Source organism: Phalacrocorax carbo, chromosome 26, assembly GCF_963921805.1.
Source record: "Phalacrocorax carbo chromosome 26, bPhaCar2.1, whole genome shotgun sequence".
Classification (NCBI taxonomy): domain Eukaryota; kingdom Metazoa; phylum Chordata; class Aves; order Suliformes; family Phalacrocoracidae; genus Phalacrocorax; species Phalacrocorax carbo.
This window is the reverse complement of record NC_087538.1, coordinates 2,064,745-2,083,871: the sequence shown is the minus strand read 5'-3', so window position 1 is coordinate 2,083,871 and position 19,127 is coordinate 2,064,745. Positions and strand designations below refer to the sequence as shown.

Genomic DNA, 19,127 nt, shown 5'->3' with positions numbered 1-19,127 from the left:
TTACTGCCCTTCTCTGCTGTCCTTTTGCCATGAGAAAAGACCAAGACCTTGGGCAGATCGTACTATAAGGGCATGCCCGGCGTGCAAATAAGGCCGCAGATAACTGAGTAGTTTAATCCCCCATCAGAACCTCTTCTCATGGAAGATGACTCTCAGGGTTGTCAGCGCACTCCATTTATTTGCTGCAATTTCATCCCTTCCCATGTAACCAACCATAACTAGCTTCTGGTGGGGAAGACGCAAGCTCCAGGCAGAAGCCAGCCCATAGCCTCTTGTGAGTTGTTAGGCAATGCTTGTAACCTCTTAGCCTAGGCCAGTCGGAAAATGCTATGAAATAATAGAATTTCTCGTGGTAAGATTGCATTTGTTTCTTATGTTGTTGGTACTTTTGTCTTCTGTGCAAAACTTGCAGGTTTCCATCGCAGGAATGCTGTTCTCACCAAAGCAGTCGCGATAATGAGTGCCTCTGAGATGCTCGGAGAGAAATGTTCTGCGGTTCCTTCTGAATTACAGCTGTTCCTCAAATAAAAAGCGTTTCCAATGCACTGAGCTGTGTGGGTGACCCATACGTGAGGCAGAGGGAAAAATGCAGGTGACGGTGCCTGATGTGCCTGTTGGTTCAGGTCACTCACTCCTGGGCCGTGCATCACCCAGCGTGGTTCAAGAGCAGGCTCACCCCACAGCAGCCAACGGTGTGGTGTGCCTTGCTCTCGAACTTGGTTTAAACCCAGACTAGACCATGAGTTATTAGTGAAAGCCTGATTGCTGGTAGTTTGATACTACAATTGTAACGTTAATGGACAGAGAGAGAAGGATGCAGGAGGGAGGTGTGTGACAGGCTCAGGGAAGAGCCCATGAGCGACGATCGGGTATGGTGCGAACAGAGGCTGGGTGCCCGTTGTGCGCCAAGAGCTCTTCAAAGCCCCCGCACTCGGGAGAACCACAAGCTGTGCCAGGTGGGATTAGCACAGAGTGGTGCTACATGGAGTAAATGGGTGGCACTGATCACCCAGCGGGCTTGAATAGGAAACCCCCGTGGCCCAGGAATCCTGGAAGTGACCATGGGCTGGCCAGAGGGCAAAGACTTTGGAATATCCCCAGAGGAGGGGGTGCCACGTGCTGAAGAGGCCCCACTGTGGAACAAACCGCCAGAAAATGAGCAGCAGTGTGCCCTGCTCACTGATGGGTCCTGTCGCCTTGTGGGGAAGCATCGGACGTGGACCATGGCTGAAATACAGATATGGGCAGGCCCGGCAATGGACTATATCACACTCCCACAGAGCCGCCAAGGCAAGCGCCTTGTGCTTACAGTGGTGGAAGCAACGCCCGGCTGGCGGGAAACATACCCCGTGCCCCACGCCACCGCCCGGATCACTCTCCTGGGGCTCAAAAAACAAGTGCTGTGGCGACATGGCACCCCAGAGAGAACTGAGTCAGACAACGGGACTCATTTCTGAAACACCCTCACAGACACCTGGGCCAAAGGGCACGGCACGGAGCGGGTGTATCACACCCCCTGTCACGCACCAGCCTCTGGGAAAACAGTCTGGGTTCTTCCTGCCTCAGGCAAAGGCAAACCCATTCGTGGCACTGCTTTTGCTCGAGGACCCGGGGGCACTTGGGGGTGATGCGGGAGGATGGACGAGTCCCGATACCGTCTTTAAACCAGAAAAGAGACACAGGAGAGCCTTGGCTGTCACAGGAAAGTTCAGCGGTATCTCCATCCCCAAACAACAGCTCTCCCAGAAAGGCGCTCTCGTTCCTCAAGTCTTCTGCAACGGGAGAAAGAAATGGAAATGAGCAAATAAGAGCAGGCATCAGAGAATGAAAGAGCATTTCAAGAAGAAACAGATCTTATGTTTGCCCTGCTGATGCTTCCACGTGCCCAGAGCTCCTCCTTGCCTGAGGGAAGCCTTGCCTGCAACCTGAGGAGTGCCCAGGTGGCCAAGGAGGCCAACAGCACCCGGGCTGGTATCAGGAATAATGTGGCCAGCAGGATCGGGGCAGGGATGGTGCCCCTGTGCTCGGCACTGGTGAGGTCACACCTTGCATATTGTGTTCAGTTTTGGGCCCCTCAGTGCAAGAAGGACACTGAGGTGCTGAAGCGTGTCCAGAGAAGGGCAGCGGATCTGGGGAAGGGTCTGGAGAGCAGGTCACATGAGGAGAGGTTGAGGGACCTGGGGTTGTTTGGCCTGGAGGAGAGGAGGCAGAGGGGAGACCTTATCGCTCTCTACAAGTACCTGACAGGAGGTTGTAGTGAAATGGTTGTTGGTCGTTCAAGTTACCAGTGTAGAACGAGAGGAAACGGCTTCAAGATGCATCAGGGCAGATTTAAATTGGGTATTAGGAAAAATTTCTTTGCTGAAAGAGTGGTCAGATATTGGAAGAGGCTGCCCAGAGAGGTGGTGGAGTCGCCATCCCTGAAGGTGTTCAAACAATGTGTAGATGTGGCAGTTCAGGGCATGGTTTAGCAGACATGGTAGTGTTGGGCTGATGGTTCAACCTGATGATCCTAGAGGTCTTTTCCAATCTTATTGGTTCTATGGTTCTATGATCCTATTTGCTAAAACCTTCAACCAACACCTTGATCTTGCTAGAGTTCCCTCCACCCGCCTCTTGCATCCGTAGGCACTGCCAATCACTACCTCATGACTAACTGAGGAGCTAAGAAGCTCTCAAGGCTTTCCATCTCCTCCTCGAGGGATGTCCCTGTTTCTCCAGTTACCATTCATGCATCCTAAACTCACCAGCTGAGGCAGCTCACCTTGGTGAGGGGAGGACCTCCCCGAGGCACCTCCGTGCTCTTTGAGGTCGGAGCGCTTGTGCAAGGCTGCAGGAGGAGTGCGTTTGGTGCCCAGCACTGTACTGCAGGTGGTTGGTCTGCAGTGGGCGGGGAACGAGACAGGGCTGCTCCCAGAAATGGCGTGGGAGGGGAGGTCCGGGGGTCAGGGAAAGCAGGGTGGACATTCAGGGTGATGGTGTTTCCCTTCCCAAGTCACCATTACACGTGACAAAGCCCTGCTTCCCTGGAAATGGCTGAACATCTGCCTGCCGATGGGAAGCACTACACAGCTCACTTTGGGAGTCTCTGTGGTGCCATTGGCCAGCGTATTTGGCTGTTAACTGAAAGGCTGGTGGCTTGATCCCACCCAGGGACAGATTCATCCTTCCCTGCCCATGGCAGGGGTTTGGAACTAGATGATCTTTAAGGTCCCTTCCAACCCAAACCATTCTCTGGCTCTGTCAAAAGAGGAGGTTATTCAGTCCCCTCAGCAAAGGCCGAGGAAGGAAAGCAACCTGAGGCAAATTCCTTGTTCTGACCCTTGATTTTTTATGACTTTCCAATGCTCTCCCTCATCCCGCTCAGGGGGAGTGAGCGAGCAGCTGGGGAGGGGCTTAGCTGCCAGCTGGGGTCAACATGCCATTTAATTTGCCTTGTTTCTACGTTTAGTAAATCCAGCAGCAGTACTATGCTCTCAAATAATTTCTTCTTCTTCTTGATGACAGTAAACTTTATTTCTTTAACGTTATGCCTCCCATACATTCTTCCTTGACAAGACAGTTGTTTCTCCGTATTATGTTCTGGCATGAAGTTTTTAGAACAGCACTTTCCCTCTCCTTTCTAGCTGTTACCATTTAATGGCAACACAATTACTCGCCACGGGGAGGAATGAGAGCCTCATTCAGGCTGGAAGGCACCTTCCTAGATATCTGTAGGAAACATCCTACTTGAAGCAGGATCACACCAGCTTTCTCATGGTTTCATCCAGATGGGTCTTTGAAACTTCCAGGGATGGAGGCAGCGCACACTCTCCGGGAAACGGCTTCCCGTGTCTGACTGCCCTCACATTGCAGAAGTTTCTCCCTATATTGAGCCTGAGCCACTCGTGTTTCAGCTCGTTGCCTCCTGTGCTCCTGCCTTGCACCACAGTGTCTTCTTGGAAGCCTCACCACAGGCGATGCAAGCCTAGTACATCCTCCCCGCAAAGCCTCCATGCTCCAGGGTGTACAAGCGCTGCTCCTTTGGCCTCTCCTAAGAGGACAAGTGCTCCAGCCGTGGCCACCTCTGTGGCCCTCCAATGAACTTCTGTGTCCCTCCAGCTCGCCCATGTCTCTCTGACACTGTGTAGAACCAAAACCTGGGCAAGTCCTCTGGGTGTGGTGTAACAAGCGCTGAGCAGAGGGAGATAATCACTTCCCCTGGCCGTGCTAGCGCTCCTACAGCCCAGGGTGCTGTTGGCCACCTTTGCTGATGGCTCATCTCTTGCCTAATGGAACCCAAAGCCCTGCAGACCCTTCCCTGCAGAGCTACTGCCCGCCGAGGCAGTCCCTGGCCTGTGACACTGTCGAGTCTACATCCTCTTTAGGAGCAGGACTTTGGTTGAATCTTTCCTGGATATCATGATTTTGGTGACAAAGAGGATGGCGACAGACAAGCCAACCTGAGTAAATCCAGTCACCTTCTCCTTCAGACACCCAGAAATGGGATCTGAGTGAACACGGTCTGGGGCACGGCCTTTCGCTCCTCTGCACATCCTTTGGGCACTGGGGAAAGGTGCACGCGATGCTGTCATTTTCCATAGGCTCAGGGAGCTCCCACAGGCTCCACAGCCACTGGAAGACAATGGGGAGTGGCTTCCCTGGGACACTGGCCTGCTCACTCAGCTCCCCGCGATGCTGCCCCTCCTGTCCCATGGGCTGGGAGGGATTGCGTTTGCTCAAGTGAGCCCTGGCTTGATCCCATCCCCCGCTGCCTGATCTCCTCCAGAGTCCTGCCCTGAGTCCCAGAGGCCGGGAGACCTTGCTGGGGAAGGCTGAGGCAAAGAGGGCACAGAGAATCTCACATCTCTCTACCCCTGCCCTTACTAAATCCAGCAGTGCCCACACAGTGTCTTTGCTTCTCCTTTAACTGTTCCTGAAGTAGGAAACACTCCTTACGGTGCCCTTGAGTTGCCTTTCGAGTTCAGACTGAGTTTGGAACTGGACCCTTGCTGAGTTTGGAAGGTGCTGCCCTTGAAGACGAGCTGTGCTGAGCTCTGCAACCATGTCACAGCTCTGGCTCTTCAATGGAACACCACATGCCCGTTTGGAGAAAGGAGATCCTTCCCTGTCACCTTCCTGCTGTCCTGTTTAACGATGGGGCAATATAAGTGATTGTCCTGCCCAAATCGTTTCCTCACAGGAGAAATAACAGTGCTGGAAAGCCGTGTCTCCCCCCAGCTGAGGGGGGGAGCATCAGGGATTCCTGCAGGCTGTTTCACAGCAGGTTCCCCCGGAGCCCCAGGGACACCTGGAGGGAGCCCCGAGGGGCAGAGAAAGGGCTGCCTTGGGCTGTTCCTCTGCTGCCGAGCTGGGCTGGGCTCCTGGCGTGGAGGGAGCTGCTGGCAATGAGGCAGCGCTGCCGAGAGACAGCTCTGCCCAGGAGCAGCTCCTCTGCCAAGCGCAGCAGGGCTGAGTGCACTGCCTGCAGGCACCGAGGGCAGAGGAGCCGGGCAGGGAGAGGGGAAAGGCAGCCTGGGCTGGGGGGATGCTGAGCGCTGACTGGGGGAGAAACCTTCACAGCCCTCTACATGGTAAGTCTCTGGCTTCAGGAGAACGCAGCTGGTGTTCCTGGAGGGATATCCAACAGCTGCTCCATCCCACAGCAGAGGTGATCCTTGAGAAGGACTCTCACAGTTGCCCTTGCACAGAGGAGGAGGAGGATGTGATGAGGAGCAGCACTTCCCTGCTGCACCATCAGAAGGACAGGGCACGGCGGCTGCCTTCGCCCAGGGATGGCTGCAGGGTTTTGCAGCTGTGTGTGCATCATGGGGTGCATAAGGCTGTCCTTGCGAGCAGGGTCCCTGCGCCCCAGGGGTCTGTGTGCTGGGGCAGGGACTCTGCCTGCTCAGGCAGCTCCCCACAGCGCTGTGGGGACAAGCTATGGGAGAAAGGAGTGACCCTGGCAGGGCAGGGTCCTTCTGCTGTCCAGAGGGTGCAGCGTGGGTCAGGCTGCTCAGACTCTGTGCACGTTTGCAGAGGGTTATTTTAAAGATGGATGTCAAGGTAGTGCATTACCTGAAAGGGTGTGAAAGAAGTCTGTGCTTTTCGTTTTCTCTTCTTGGTTGTCTGGGTGGGCTGTGGGAGATGGGAATGTATTTCTGTGCTCTGGGGTAGGCACGGAGACCCCAGCTCTTGTCAGGACTTGTCTGAGCTGCTCCTTAGCCCCTGCGCGCACAGAGCTGTCCCTGGGCAGGGCCCTGCTGCCAGGAGGTGTGTGCAGGGCAGAGCTGAGCACACAGCATGTGTGGGATGGGCTCTGTGAGCAGGGAGAGGGAGGAGACGTGGGGACAGAGAAAGAGGTCCTGGCCAAGAGCTCCATGCAGCAGAGGCATGGGCAGGGAGGAAGAAAGATGCTCCCAGCAATGCTGTGGGAGGAGGGACTCAGGCGTCTCCCTGCCATCCCCTGCAGTGCAGATGCTTTCCCTGGAGCAACCCCCTGCTCTTTTCACTCACTGGGGACATGGCCAGGAGTTGCCCTTCCAGCAGCCTCACCACCAACGAGTGTGTCTGACTGGGTGTCCCTCTCCTGCCTCCCTTGGCACGGTACTTTGGCATGTTCTCCTCTTCTCTCTGTCGTCCTTGTTCTTACTGTTACAGTCAGTGGTGGCGGGGGTGGGGATTCGAGTGCAGCACAGACACCAAGGCTGCAAGTACTGTCATGCACGTATGTCCATGGAGGAAAAGCATCCAACTCCCAGCTTGTTAAACTTTGGGGCTCTGGGTACTGCAGTGTGTGAGGCTGGCAATAATCTCACCCTCTCTCAGGGTGTAACAAATGTAGGCAATGGGAGTGTTTCCTTGGGAGGTGCTGCTGGGCTGCAGGATGCCCTCCAGCAGGGCAAAGCTCTCCCAGGGCATCTCTGTGTCATGCGAGAGCCCCATGGGGAAGGTGCCTCGCGGCTACAGCCATGGAAATGCTGCTGGGTGGCTGTGAGTGGGCAGCTGTAATGAGCCCTCTGTGTCCCTGGCTGGGAGGGCAGAGCCTAGATCTCCTCAGGTACAATGGGGTTTGGAGGGGTTTGGAGATCTGCACTAAGGGACAGTCCCTTTGCCTCTTGGGACCCACGAGATTTCACCTGCAGTGCAGCAGAAATGCCAGGGGTTTCTGCACCTAAAGCACCCCTCAGCTGTGGTGGGGCAACTGGAACAGAAGACACAAAACACAATCCTCTCAGCTCTGCTCTGCACTCAGGTGAGTTGGGAGCGACAATGCTGAAAAGCTATTTGATATCAGGAGTCAATTTATACTGAGATCACCCCCTGTTCCTATTTACCTGTTGCTGTAGGGCTGGGATGACTCCTGCAGAGCCCACAGCAGAGCCTCCTGCTCCCTGGGGCACTCTCCCTCCGCCAGCACCAACCTGAGCTCGCTAAAGGTCTCCCTGAAAAGTGAAAGGCAGTTGGGGGCGTTTCTGTAAGAAACGCAACAGGTTTTTTCTCAAAGAAATCTGTCCTAACTTCTCACTTCCTTTACCTCCCTGTTCAGTGCTCCACACCCAGAGGCAGCAGATGTCCAACAGCAGCTCCATCACCCACTTCCTCCTCCTGGCGTTCACAGAGACGCGGGAGCTGCAGCTCCTGCACTTCTGGCTCTCCCTGGCCATCTACCTGGCTGCCCTCCTGGGCAACGGGCTCATCGTCACCGCCATCGCCTGCGACCACCGCCTCCACACCCCCATGTACTTCTTCCTCCTCAACCTCTCCCTCCTCGACCTGGGCTCCATCTCCACCACTCTCCCCAAATCCATGGCCAATTCCCTCGGGGACACCAGGGGCATCTCCTACACGGGATGTGCTACACAAGCCTTTCTATTTGTCTTTTTAGTGTCAGCAGAATTTTTTCTCCTCACGGTGATGGCCTACGACCGCTACGTGGCCATCTGCACACCCCTGCACTACGGGACCCTGCTGGGCAGCAGAGCTTGTGCCCACATGGCAGCAGCTGCCTGGGCCGGTGGGTTTCTCAATGCTCTGCTGCACACGGCCAGTACATTTTCACTCCCCCTCTGCCAAGGCAATGCCCTGGGGCAGTTCTTCTGTGAAATCCCCCAGATCCTCAAGCTCTCCTGCTCAGGCACCTACCTCAGGGAAGTCGGGCTTCTTGTCGTTAGTGCCTGTTTAGGGTTTGGCTGTTTTGTTTTCATCCTTTTCTCCTATGTGCAGATCTTCAGGGCCGTGCTGAGGCTCCCCTCTGAGCAGGGACGGCACAAAGCCTTTTCCACGTGCCTCCCTCACCTGGCTGTGGTCTCCCTGTTTATCAGCACTGGCACATTTGCCTACCTGAAGCCCCCCTCCATCTCCTCCCCACCCCTGGACCTGGTGGTGGCAGTGCTGTACTCGGTGGTGCCTCCAGCAGTGAACCCCCTCATCTACAGCATGAGGAACCAGGAGCTCAAGCAGCCCATTAAGGAAGTGATTTCATGGATATCTGTCAATATCAATAAACTTTCCATCACTCTCCAAAAATGACATTTAGTGTATCCCAATGAAGACCTTTACTTTGTTTATTGATTTATTTTTTTTTTAGCTCTACCTGTTCTATTATTTATTGTTGTTACGTTCCTACATAATCGATTGTATTCATCTTACCCTCCTTATAAATGAACCTACCCCTGTCTATTACCTCAAATCTGTATTGATGTTTTTTGTAACGCCTTTTCAGAGCTGACACTCTCACAGCATCTCTGTAAGAAAATGATGCCTCCATCAGGCAGGACCTCAAGATTTGGCTGTTCTTCCAAAGCTGATGTCAACAACAGGCCCAGGAATTTCCCCCCAAAGGGCCTGAGCAGAAAGCTCATCGTCACCTTGGTGGCTGTTAGAGATCAAGGGTTGGGTTTAGGACACATCCCTTGATGTCAATTGACAGAGGAGGCAGTGCATGCTCACTGAGACACTGCCATACTGCGCCGTCCCAGCGCGCGGCAGGGCACAGGCATCCTCCAGGAGAGGAATGTGGAGCTGCCTGCAGCGCCCGCAACACGTGCATGGACCGTGTCACTGCCTGGAGCCCCACAAAGTGAGAGATCGCCCAAGGGGCAGTCAACCATAGGGAAAGCACTAAATCAACGTGCAAGACACAAAATTATCTTTCTTAATGCAGTAGGTATGATGGAAATGTTGAGAAGATTAAAAAAAACCGAAGCAACAAGGAAATAGAATGAAAGATGTAGAGAGGAGGAAGTGTCCTCTTGCAACTTGAAGCTTCAGACACTGTTGATGTTGCTATCCTCCTTGCTTTGTTCTGTCTTGTTTTAATATCCTGATCTGTGGGGGGATTTCGTGTACTGCCTTTGTTTGCAAAGGCAAGTGATCCCAGGATTGGGCTGGGATGCAGTTACAGGGACACGGGCACGTGGTGCCAGTGTAGGTGCCCTGGGACCCTCTGCCCAGGCTCCAGCTGCCACTTCCGAGGGCCTCTTGTCTCCAGCAGGTCCCCTGTGACAGCTGCCAGTGCCAGGCATGGGCTGCAGAGACACTGGCTCCTCCAGAGGCAGCGCTGGACACTCACAGTCAGACAGCGGAGCGCTGCCTGGAAACCAAAGAATTTCTGACACGTGTTTCAAAGGATGAGCACGACCGCCTCAGCTGAAACAGCTGAATACTTGCAATGAAATGTCAGTGTTTCCCCATGGTTTCTCGAAATGAGGAGTTTTCAGGATGTGCATTAATAGCAAGAGCAGAGCTATTGACCTTCCACTAGACTTGCATTGTCAGTGCTCTGTCTATTAGGCTGTGCATTTCATCTCCCTCATCTTTCACGCATTCCCACCTGTCCTACCTAAACTGACCACGTCTGACATCACCTTTCCAGCAGCCCATCTGCACAGAAACGCTTGCAATTGCTCTCCAGATTTCCCTTCCCCTCACTCTTTGCTCATTCGGCACCTCTCAAATACACAGTTGCTGCTTTGAGCAGAAGGGAGTTAAAGGCTGCCTGTTGTTCCATAGTCTTTCTAAATGTGTCTTTACCCAACTCTTTAATTGTGTTTTTTTATCATATCTTTTCTGTCAAAAACATTTCCTGCATGATTTTGCCTTGTGGAAGGTGAACCTCATTTGTGGCAGCTTGTACTTGGCATACAATTGAGGGGTGGGTTTTACTTCAATGGTGAACCTTATCGGTTTTACTTTGTTTGTTCAAAAAATAAGAACCATCCCCCTTTGCCTGTGTGCAGCCAGGTCTCAAAGGAAAGCAGGTGGGAGCTGGTATGAAGGAGCTGCAACACCCAGCTGCAGAGACCAGTGGAGCAGTCTGATGTAAGGAAAAGCAGCACAAGAGCCAGGTGCCTGACGAGAGACATGCTGGGGCTGGGGAGGTGCGGTGGGAGGTTGTCCTTACTGTGTCAGACCTGAAGGGACAGCTTCCCTGACCAGTCCAGGTCTCCCTAGGAGAGACCCTGGGTCAGTATCTATTGGAGAGTGCTGCCATTGCCTCTTCTCTAAACTGAAAAATATTAATCTACAACCTTTAAAATAAAAAGTCCTTTTTATTAGAAGCTCCTTGAAACCTTTCTCCATAAGTCACCAGGAAACTTCTCTAATTAACTGTACAAGACTTGAAGAAAATTAGAGGAAGAAATAGAGCTCGTTTGGGCTTTCTTTCTTTTAATGAGCCCCATCGCGTCTTTGGTGCCGAGTCCTTCAACCTTGGGACTGAGAGGAGATTGCGCAAACCTTTCCTTAAGTTAAAGTCAGAAAAAAACCCTGAAGTGTCTTGAAGCAGGACTGAGTCCCTCTGAGGAGGGCCATTGCTGAGAAAGGCTCCCCAGGGACTCGTTAGGGCAGATAACTGGAAGCCGTGACTCCAGGGAGGCCAAGGTAATGTGCCGGCAGCTCGGATGCTGGGGAAACCCTGCTTTGCCTCATGAAGCAGAAGGGCCAAGCTCTGAGCCCCAGCCCCGGGGAAGGCAGATCCTGTCCCTCACACAGCGCTCAGGGCCCTTCCTGGGGCAGGGGGCTGTGGGGTGTGTGATGGTGAGTGAAGGACAAGGGTATGGCAGTGCCCAGCCTCACTGGGGTGTGCGAGGAGGCGAGGAGGCCCCCGTGCCTGAGGACAACGTGTCTCCTCATAGGCCTTGCTGGCAGAGACACTTGCCAGAGCCACCGGGACAAAGCCTTGGGTTCTCCTGGCAGCTTCCAGCCTTGCCAGTGCTCTTTGCCTTCTCTACCAGAGCTTGCCCTGTGCTGTCCCACAGCCGATGCTTCTTCCCTGCACACTGGAGACACCCCCCTCGCTTCCCACCTTGCTCTCACCTGCCATTGCCATACAGTCACTGACGTCTGTCTGTCCTCACGCTCTGTTCTGTGAGACACAGAGAGGGACTGATCCCATCCTCCTTCGGGAGGACTTCATGTACCACAGCACGACCCTTTGAGGGACATCTCTTCCCCCTCATGGCCACTTCCCACCTCCCAGGCTGCCCTGCGTGGCAGTGCTGCTCTCGCCTGCTCTTCCCTCCCTCCAAGGAAAGCTCCACCACCTGGGAAGCAGGCGTCCCAGCGCGGCAGCCTTCCCGTGGCCTTTCCCCTGAGCACCAGAAGTAACCTCACCGTCATCCCCGCAGGCTGCCGCCCTTCAGCTTCTCCATAGACACGGCCAAGCTGCGTGCCTGCTGCTGCCCCATCAGGCCCCCGGGCAGCAGAGACACGACACCCAGAACAGAAGCCCCCTTCGTGCAGTGAGCCCGGCTCCTTCGGCAGAGGGGATCTCACGGTCGCTGTGCCAGCCAGGTGCCTCCTGCCGGCCTCTCGGAGACGCTGGCAGGTGTCAGCTTACAAGCCCATACCCCAGCCATGGGTCAAGGGCTGACCCACCGGCTCTTTCAGAAAGAAGTGACCTCACAGTCCCTTTCCCAGCCACGGTCCTGCTCTTGGCCTGTCACCTCCAGAGGCACAAGTGACCTCCCAGCCCCCTTCACAGCCTTTGGCTTCCTCCTGGATTGGGAGTTCCCGAGACACAAATGACCACACAAGATGTACCCAACCGTCACCCTCCTTGTGGCCCTGTAGCCCAGGACCTGAGCAGATAAAAGTAAGCTTGGTTCATCAAATTTATCAGAGGGATTTCCTACCAATACTTTGAGTGGAAAAAGGTTCCTCAGAGGAACTGCTGTATTTATACTGGTGCGATTTATATCACTAGTTCTGGCTCTCTAATCTTTCTTCTTCCTCTGTTTCTTCTGTCTTCAAACAGCTCTCCCAAGACAAGACAGTCATTGAATGTGAGTATTACTGGGGTTGGAAAGATACCTGAATGCCATTGTGCTGGGTGTTGCTCAGATGGAGTCAGCTTCTCCAATAACAGCCCATATACTGCTGTGCTACATACTCCTGGCTAGAACAGTGTTGATCACACTAGAGTTGACTATGTGAGATGGATCAAGGTCTTCCTGTAACTTGGCATCATCCACAAGGAGTTGAAAATGTGTTTTGTCCCATCATACAGAGGGATACTAAAAAGGTTCCACATGGGGGTCAAGGGCTGGTCACTGAGGGAAGCAACCAGTAAGTGTCTGCCAGGAGGACTTTGTACCATGGATGATATTTGACCCTCATCATTCAGCCAACTTCCCACCCACCACATACTCCACTTCTTCAGTCCAGCTGTCAACAAGCTGTCAAGTGTGTCCCTGCCCCCATCCTTTCTGCCCCACAGGCTGTAGGTGAGAGGATTGAGCAGGGGCGGGGATGGTGTTGGAAAAGGGCATCGTCAGACTGTCTCGGGGGGCTGTTCTGGGCATCACTTAGACAACGATGAGAGAGGCTGTAGAAAAGAGTGGCACTAGCGAGGTGAGAGGAGCAGGCGGAGAAGGCCGCCTGTGTGCCCAGCTGGGCAGGAGGGCTGCCCCAGGGTGGCAGCGCTGGTGCACACAAGGGATGCCGGCGTGAACAGAAACTGGGAGACTGGGCCTAAGCACCAGGTTCTGAAAGCAGAGAGCAGGAGTGTCATGGTTTCACTGCAGGAGAGTTCCAGCACTGGGGCAAAAACCACAGAAAAAATGGTCCAGTACATCAGGGCAACAAACCTTCATCCAGCCCAGGCACTCTGCAGCCCCTCGTGCCAAACTTGCTCCCCAGCACCACAGGAGGGAATTGGCCCAGGGGCTCCTCAGGCAGCTCCTGCTGCCCCAGGGACAGGGCAGCCTGCCCCAACCGGGCACCTGCACCAAAGGATGTCTCTCTCCATGCCTTATGGGCACACACACAGTGCCCTGCTCCTCTCCCAGCACATCCCATCTCCCCACAAGATGCCTTTTCCCAGCTAAGCACACCTGTGCTGGCCTGGCCGCCCATTCCTGCACCCTGCCCCCATACTCCCCACAGCCCCGAGCTGGCGGTGCTGCTCTGCAGAGAAAGTGGGCTGTGGTTCACTGAGGGTAAGACAAATCACCCACCAGGCTCCTTTCCCTGCCCCTGCTGTGTCCCCTGGGCTTGCTGAGCTCCTGTTTGCCACTTCACACCCAGATCTAGAGTGTTGTTTCTGGGCGACACCGTGCTGGACAGGCTGGTGCTCGGTGGGGTCCATTCACTGCCAAGTCCCTGGCACACGCTGTCCCTCCCTGCACATCCCCTCTGCTCTCCTGGCAGCTCCCAAGTCCCTCCAGAAAAGCATTCACCTGCCATCAGCCCTGTCACATGCTCCAGAGCCCCAGGAGGGTCAGTCAGAGACCATTCACCACCTGCATGGGTGCTGGCCACCAACAAGCACCACCTGAACCAGCCCTCAGTCCCTTGAAGGCCCTACTGGGACCATGACCTCATCACACTGAGCCCATGGAGAGCAAGCAAAACAATGAACCGATTCCTTGGGCATGCTCTTGAGAGCATTCTTGGGCCTGCTCTTGAGAGCAACTCTGGAAGAAGACATAAGCCTTTAGGTACTGCACTCAGGAGATGCCCTTTCCTGATGGAAACGGTGTTGTGGTGTTATGTGCCTTCCTGAACGCACAGCACTAGAACACAGCAGGACCGTGACCAATCTCCAAGAGCACTCAGGCCTTACACCCGCTCAGCAGCTCAGGAGGAGAGTGTGGACGTGGGAAGAGAGCAGCTCTGAAAAGACCAAGAGCTGCTGCTCCCTGGCAGTGCTGCTGTGCCGGGACACTTTTTCCCCCCACCTACGTCCACAGGCACGGCCCCTGCAGCTTCATAGAGGTCTCAGAGGAAGGGTCTTGCACAAAAAAGTTGATGCAGGGTCCTTTTTTTTCTCTTTAAATACACAGAGAGCACAGTTCCTCATTTACACAATCTCTGGGTCAAATTCAACAGTAGACAGTGAATTAGAAGTGGGATAGATAATAAAACTTCATTGTGCACTTGCACACACCCCGAAAATATTTCAAGGTAAAATAGGCTTGTCATGAGTTCCATTCTGAGTGCTGTGGAGAAGGCAACAAGCAGTTTCTTGCACCTGAAAAACATCCATTGATCAGTTTCCCCATGGCATCCTTGAGCTCCTGGTTCCTCATGCTGTAGATGAGGGGGTTCACTGCTGGAGACACCACCGAGTACAGCACTGCCACCACCAGGTCCAGGGATGGGGAGGAGATGGAGGGGGGCTTCAGGTAGGCAAATGTGCCAGTGCTGAGAAACAGGGAGACCACGGCCAGGTGAGGGAGGCACGTGGAAAAGGCTTTGTGCCGTCCCTGCTCAGAGGGGAGCCTCAGCACAGCCCTGAAGATCTGCACATAGGAGAAAAGGATGAAAACAAAACAGCCAAACACTAAACAGGCACTAACGACAAGAATCCCGACTTCCCTGAGGTAGGTGTCTGAGCAGGAGAGCTTGAGGATCTGGGGGATTTCACAGAAGAACTGCCCCAGGGCATTGCCATGGCAGAAGGGGAGTGAAAATGTATTAGCTGTGTGCAGCAGAGCACTGAGAAACCCACCGGCCCAGGCAGCTGCTGCCATGTGGGCACAAGCTCTGCTGCCCAGCAGGGTCCCGTAGTGCAGGGGTGTGCAGATGGCCACGTAGCGGTCGTAGGCCATGACCGTGAGGAGAAAAAACTCTGCTGACATTAAAAAGACAAATAGAAAGGCTTGTGCAGCACATCCCGTGTAGGAGATGCCCCTGGTGTCCCCGAGGGAATTGGCCATGGATTTGGGGAGAGTGGTGGAGATGCATCCCAGGTCGAGGAGGGAGAGGTTGAGGAGGAAGAAGTACATGGGGGTGTGGAGGCGGTGGTCGCAGGCGATGGCGGTGACGATGAGCCCGTTGCCCAGGAGGGCAGCCAGGTAGATGGCCAGGGAGAGCCAGAAGTGCAGGAGCTGCAGCTCCCGCGTGTCTGTGAACGCCAGGAGGAGGAAGTGGGTGATGGAGCTGCTGTTGGACATCTGCTGCCTCTGGGTGTGGGTCCTATAGGAAAAGACAAAGACAAGTTAAGACAGGTTTCTCTGAGCAAAAACTATGCCATTTCTTTTAGATCCTCCCACTGTGTCTCGCAAAACTTTTTATACCTCTGGGGAAAGTTTCATTCAGGTCCCTGACTTGAGCCTCACTGTGTGCTGGCTGAGCAGCCAGGACTCTGTGTGTGGCCTCTCGAGGAGTCATCCCTGCCCTGCTGCACAGGGTACGTGGGAATGTGGCGGGGGAACAGGCTGGATATTCAGCATTTGTCAGACAAAACCACGCCAATCGCAGAAGGGCTTGTTCTCATCTGCACTCCCAGAGATAAAGAATGTGGGCAGCAGAAAGGAGTTTTAGAGCATTTTTTTCCTACCTGCACACCATGACTGGTTCTCTGAAGTCAGAAGTTCCTGCATTTCTGCCACGCTTGGAGTCACCGACTGTGAGACCTGCCTAAGGGGCAAAGGGATTCAGTGTGGCTCTGGGCAAAGTGATGGGGCTTGTTCCCAAGTGCCCTGCTCTTACATCTTTTGGTTTTGGAGGACAGTCTCACTCCTGTGGTACTTTGAAAAGAAACCAGACACTGCTGAGAGCAGAGGGATCACTAAATGTCTCACCTTTTCTTAATGTATCTCAGCAAGGTCTCAGCACCTGCTTCTATACAAAGACACACATGGTTCATTTCACAAACCCAACAGCATTTCCTCAGCTGTAGCATCTCTGCACTTCTCCATGGGACATACAGGTAACACCAAGATGCTATAGGAAAGATTTGCATCCTGGAGGGCAGCTCAGAGCTTGGAAGGACACCCCAAGGAGATGCCCAACTGTCCTGATGAAGAGAGCTCAGTCACAGGCACACAGCTCGTTCCCCAGCCACACAGACTGCTTTGCCCACAGCCCCACAGTTAGAGAAGAGCTTGGGCACTTCATTCCCATGGAGACACTTGCCTGGGAGGAATCTCAAGATCAGGGCCTGACTTGGCTGCTGCAACTCCCATGCCCTGAAGGGCCTGACAGCAAGAACTAGATAAGAGGAACAATATCACAGGCTAGTGCAGAAACAAGGATGAATGCAGTGATGGTCTGGCTCAGAGAGGCAGTGGAGAGACAGCCGAGCACTCAGGGAAGCGTTACCCTCACCCAGCTGTGCACGCCAGCTCCCAGACATCAACATTGCCCTCCTTCCCACAGCATTTCTCATTTTAATTTCCTCTCATTCCCTGATCATACCCCTGCTGTCTGGACATTTTCCTCCTCAGAGGTGTTTGTCTGTGCCATGTCTTCTCCCTGTCAGCGCTCACAGCCCCATCCCAACCTCTGTGCGCTCACCTTGGCCCTACAGAAACCTGCCTGTTTGCAGGGCACTGCCTGGGCACATCTTCCTCTTTGCAGGTGGGAAAGGGCAGGTCAGCACAGCCCTGGTGGGGCCAGCAGAGGTGATGCTGGTGCAGTCCAAAGGCAGAGGAGTGGCTGAAGGCACTTCAGGAGGCTCCCAGTAGACATGCTGGTCACTCAGAGTTACAGCTCAGGAGACTCAGTAGTTGTTCAAACATTACAGCTCCTATTCTATTTCTCCCATCCCCCATCATCTCACCCTTCCCCAAGTAGGAAATTGAAAACAGACCCTGGAAAGCTCCTTCTCTTTACATCAATCCCCACCTTGTCCTGACACACACAGCACCCTCTCAGCAGCAGAACCCTGCCCTGCCCCGCTGAGCACCGCTCCTTCCACCCACAGCCTGTCCCCACGGCCCCATGGGGAGCTCCCCGGGCAGGCTGGGCACTGACCCGGGGATGGAGCAGAGTCCCTGCCCCAGCACAGAGTCCCCTGGGGTGCAGGGACCCTGCTCTGAAGGACAGCCCTGGGCAGCCCTGGGTGCGCACCCACCTTCATCCCACTGCAGCCATCCCTGGCAGAAGGGAGGAGGGGGCTGGCTTGCCCCGTCCCTCGGATGGTGCAGCAGGGATACCCAGCTCCGCAGTATGACACCTCCTCTGCACTAGACAAACTGTGAGAGTCCTCCTGAAAGACCCTAAAAGCTGTGGGAGGTGCCAACCTCAGGAGATCCCTCCAGCAACTGAATCTTCACTGGCCAACAACCAGAGACTTAATGTTTCAAATTCTGTGAAGATTTCTCCCCCAGTGAGATCTCAGCCATTCTTCCTCCCCAGACTGACTTCAGCCTCTCTCATTTATCATGTCTGCACTCAGCCCTGCTGCGCTTGGCAGAGGAGCTGCTCCTGGGCAGAGCTGTCTCTCGGCAGCGCTGCCTCATTGCCAGCAGCTCCCTCCACGCCAGGAGCCCAGCCCAGCTCGGCAGCAGAGGCACAGCCCAAGGCAGCCCTTTCTCTGCCCCTCGGGGCTCCCTCCAGGTGTCCCTGGGGCTCCGGGGGAACCTGCTGTGAAACAGCCTGCAGGAATCCCTGATGCTCCCCCCCTCAGCTGGGGGGAGACACGGCTTTCCAGCACTGTTATTTCTCCTGTGAGGGAACGATTTGGGCACGACAATCACTTATATTGCCCCATCGTTAAACAGGACAGCAGGAAGGTGACAGGGAAGGATCTCCTTTCTCCAAACGGGCATGTGGTGTTCCATTGAAGAGCCAGAGCTGTGACATGGTTGCAGAGCTCAGCACAGCTCGTCTTCAAGGGCAGCACCTTCCAAACTCAGCAAGGGTCCAGTTCCAAACTCAGTCTGAACTCGAAAGGCAACTCAAGGGCACCGTAAGGAGTGTTTCCTACTTCAGGAACACTTAAAGGAGAAGCCAGGCCTGCCCATATTTGTATTTCAGCCAGGGTGCATGCCAGGAGAAATCAATTTTAGCAAATCCTTCCATAGGATCATAGAACCATAGAATCAATAAGATTGGAAAAGACCTCTAGGATCATCAGGTTGAACCATCAGCCCAACACTACCATGTCTGCTAAACCATGCCCTGAACTGCCACATCTACACATTGTTTGAACACCTTCAGGGATGGCGACTCCACCACCTCTCTGGGCAGCCTCTTCCAATATCTGACCACTCTTTCAGCAAAGAAAGCTTTCCTAATACCCAATTTAAATCTGCCCTGATGCATCTTGAAGCCGTTTCCTCTCATTCTACACTGGTAACTTGAATGACCAACCCCCACCTCACTACAACCTCCTGTCAGGTACTTGTAGAGAGCGATAAGGTCTCCCCTCTGCCTCCTCTCCTCCAGACCAAACAACCCCAGGTCCCTCAACCTCTCCTCATATGACCTGCTTGCTCTCCAGACCCTTCCCCAGATGCGCTGCCCTTCTCTGGACACGCTTTAGCACCTCAGTGTCCTTCTTGCACTGAGGGGCCCAAAACTGAACACAATATGCAAGGTGTGACCTCACCAGTGCCGAGCACAGGGGCACCATCCCTGCCCCGATCCTGCTGGCCACATTATTCCTGATACCAGCCCGGGTGCTGTTGGCCTCCTTGGCCACCTGGGCACTCCTCAGGTTGCAGGCAAGGCTTCCCTCGGGCAAGGAGGAGCTCTGGGCACGTGGAAGCATCAGCAGGGCAAACATAAGATCTGTTTCTTCTTGAAATGCTCTTTCATTCTCTGATGCCTGCTCTTATTTGCTCATTTCCATTTCTTTCTCCCGTTGCAGAAGACTTGAGGAACGAGAGCGCCTTTCTGGGAGAGCTGTTGTTTGGGGGTGGAGATACCGCTGAACTTTCCTGTGACAGCCAAGGCTCTCCTGTGTCTCTTTT

General features: G+C 54.2%; 2 protein-coding genes across 2 annotated transcripts; one reads left to right on the top strand and one right to left on the bottom strand.

The window, feature by feature from the left end:
• The first annotated feature begins 7,551 nt into the window (after positions 1-7,551).
• Positions 7,552-8,511, top strand: LOC135317536 (olfactory receptor 14A16-like). The gene has a single exon (XM_064473828.1). The coding sequence runs from the start codon at positions 7,552-7,554 to the stop codon at positions 8,509-8,511; it is 960 nt and encodes a 319-aa protein (XP_064329898.1).
• A 5,891-nt stretch (positions 8,512-14,402) lies between these two features.
• LOC135317475 (olfactory receptor 14A16-like) lies at positions 14,403-15,380 on the bottom strand. The gene has a single exon (XM_064473769.1). It carries the CDS (start codon positions 15,378-15,380, stop codon positions 14,403-14,405), a length of 978 nt encoding a protein of 325 aa, XP_064329839.1.
• Positions 15,381-19,127: the final 3,747 nt, after the last annotated feature.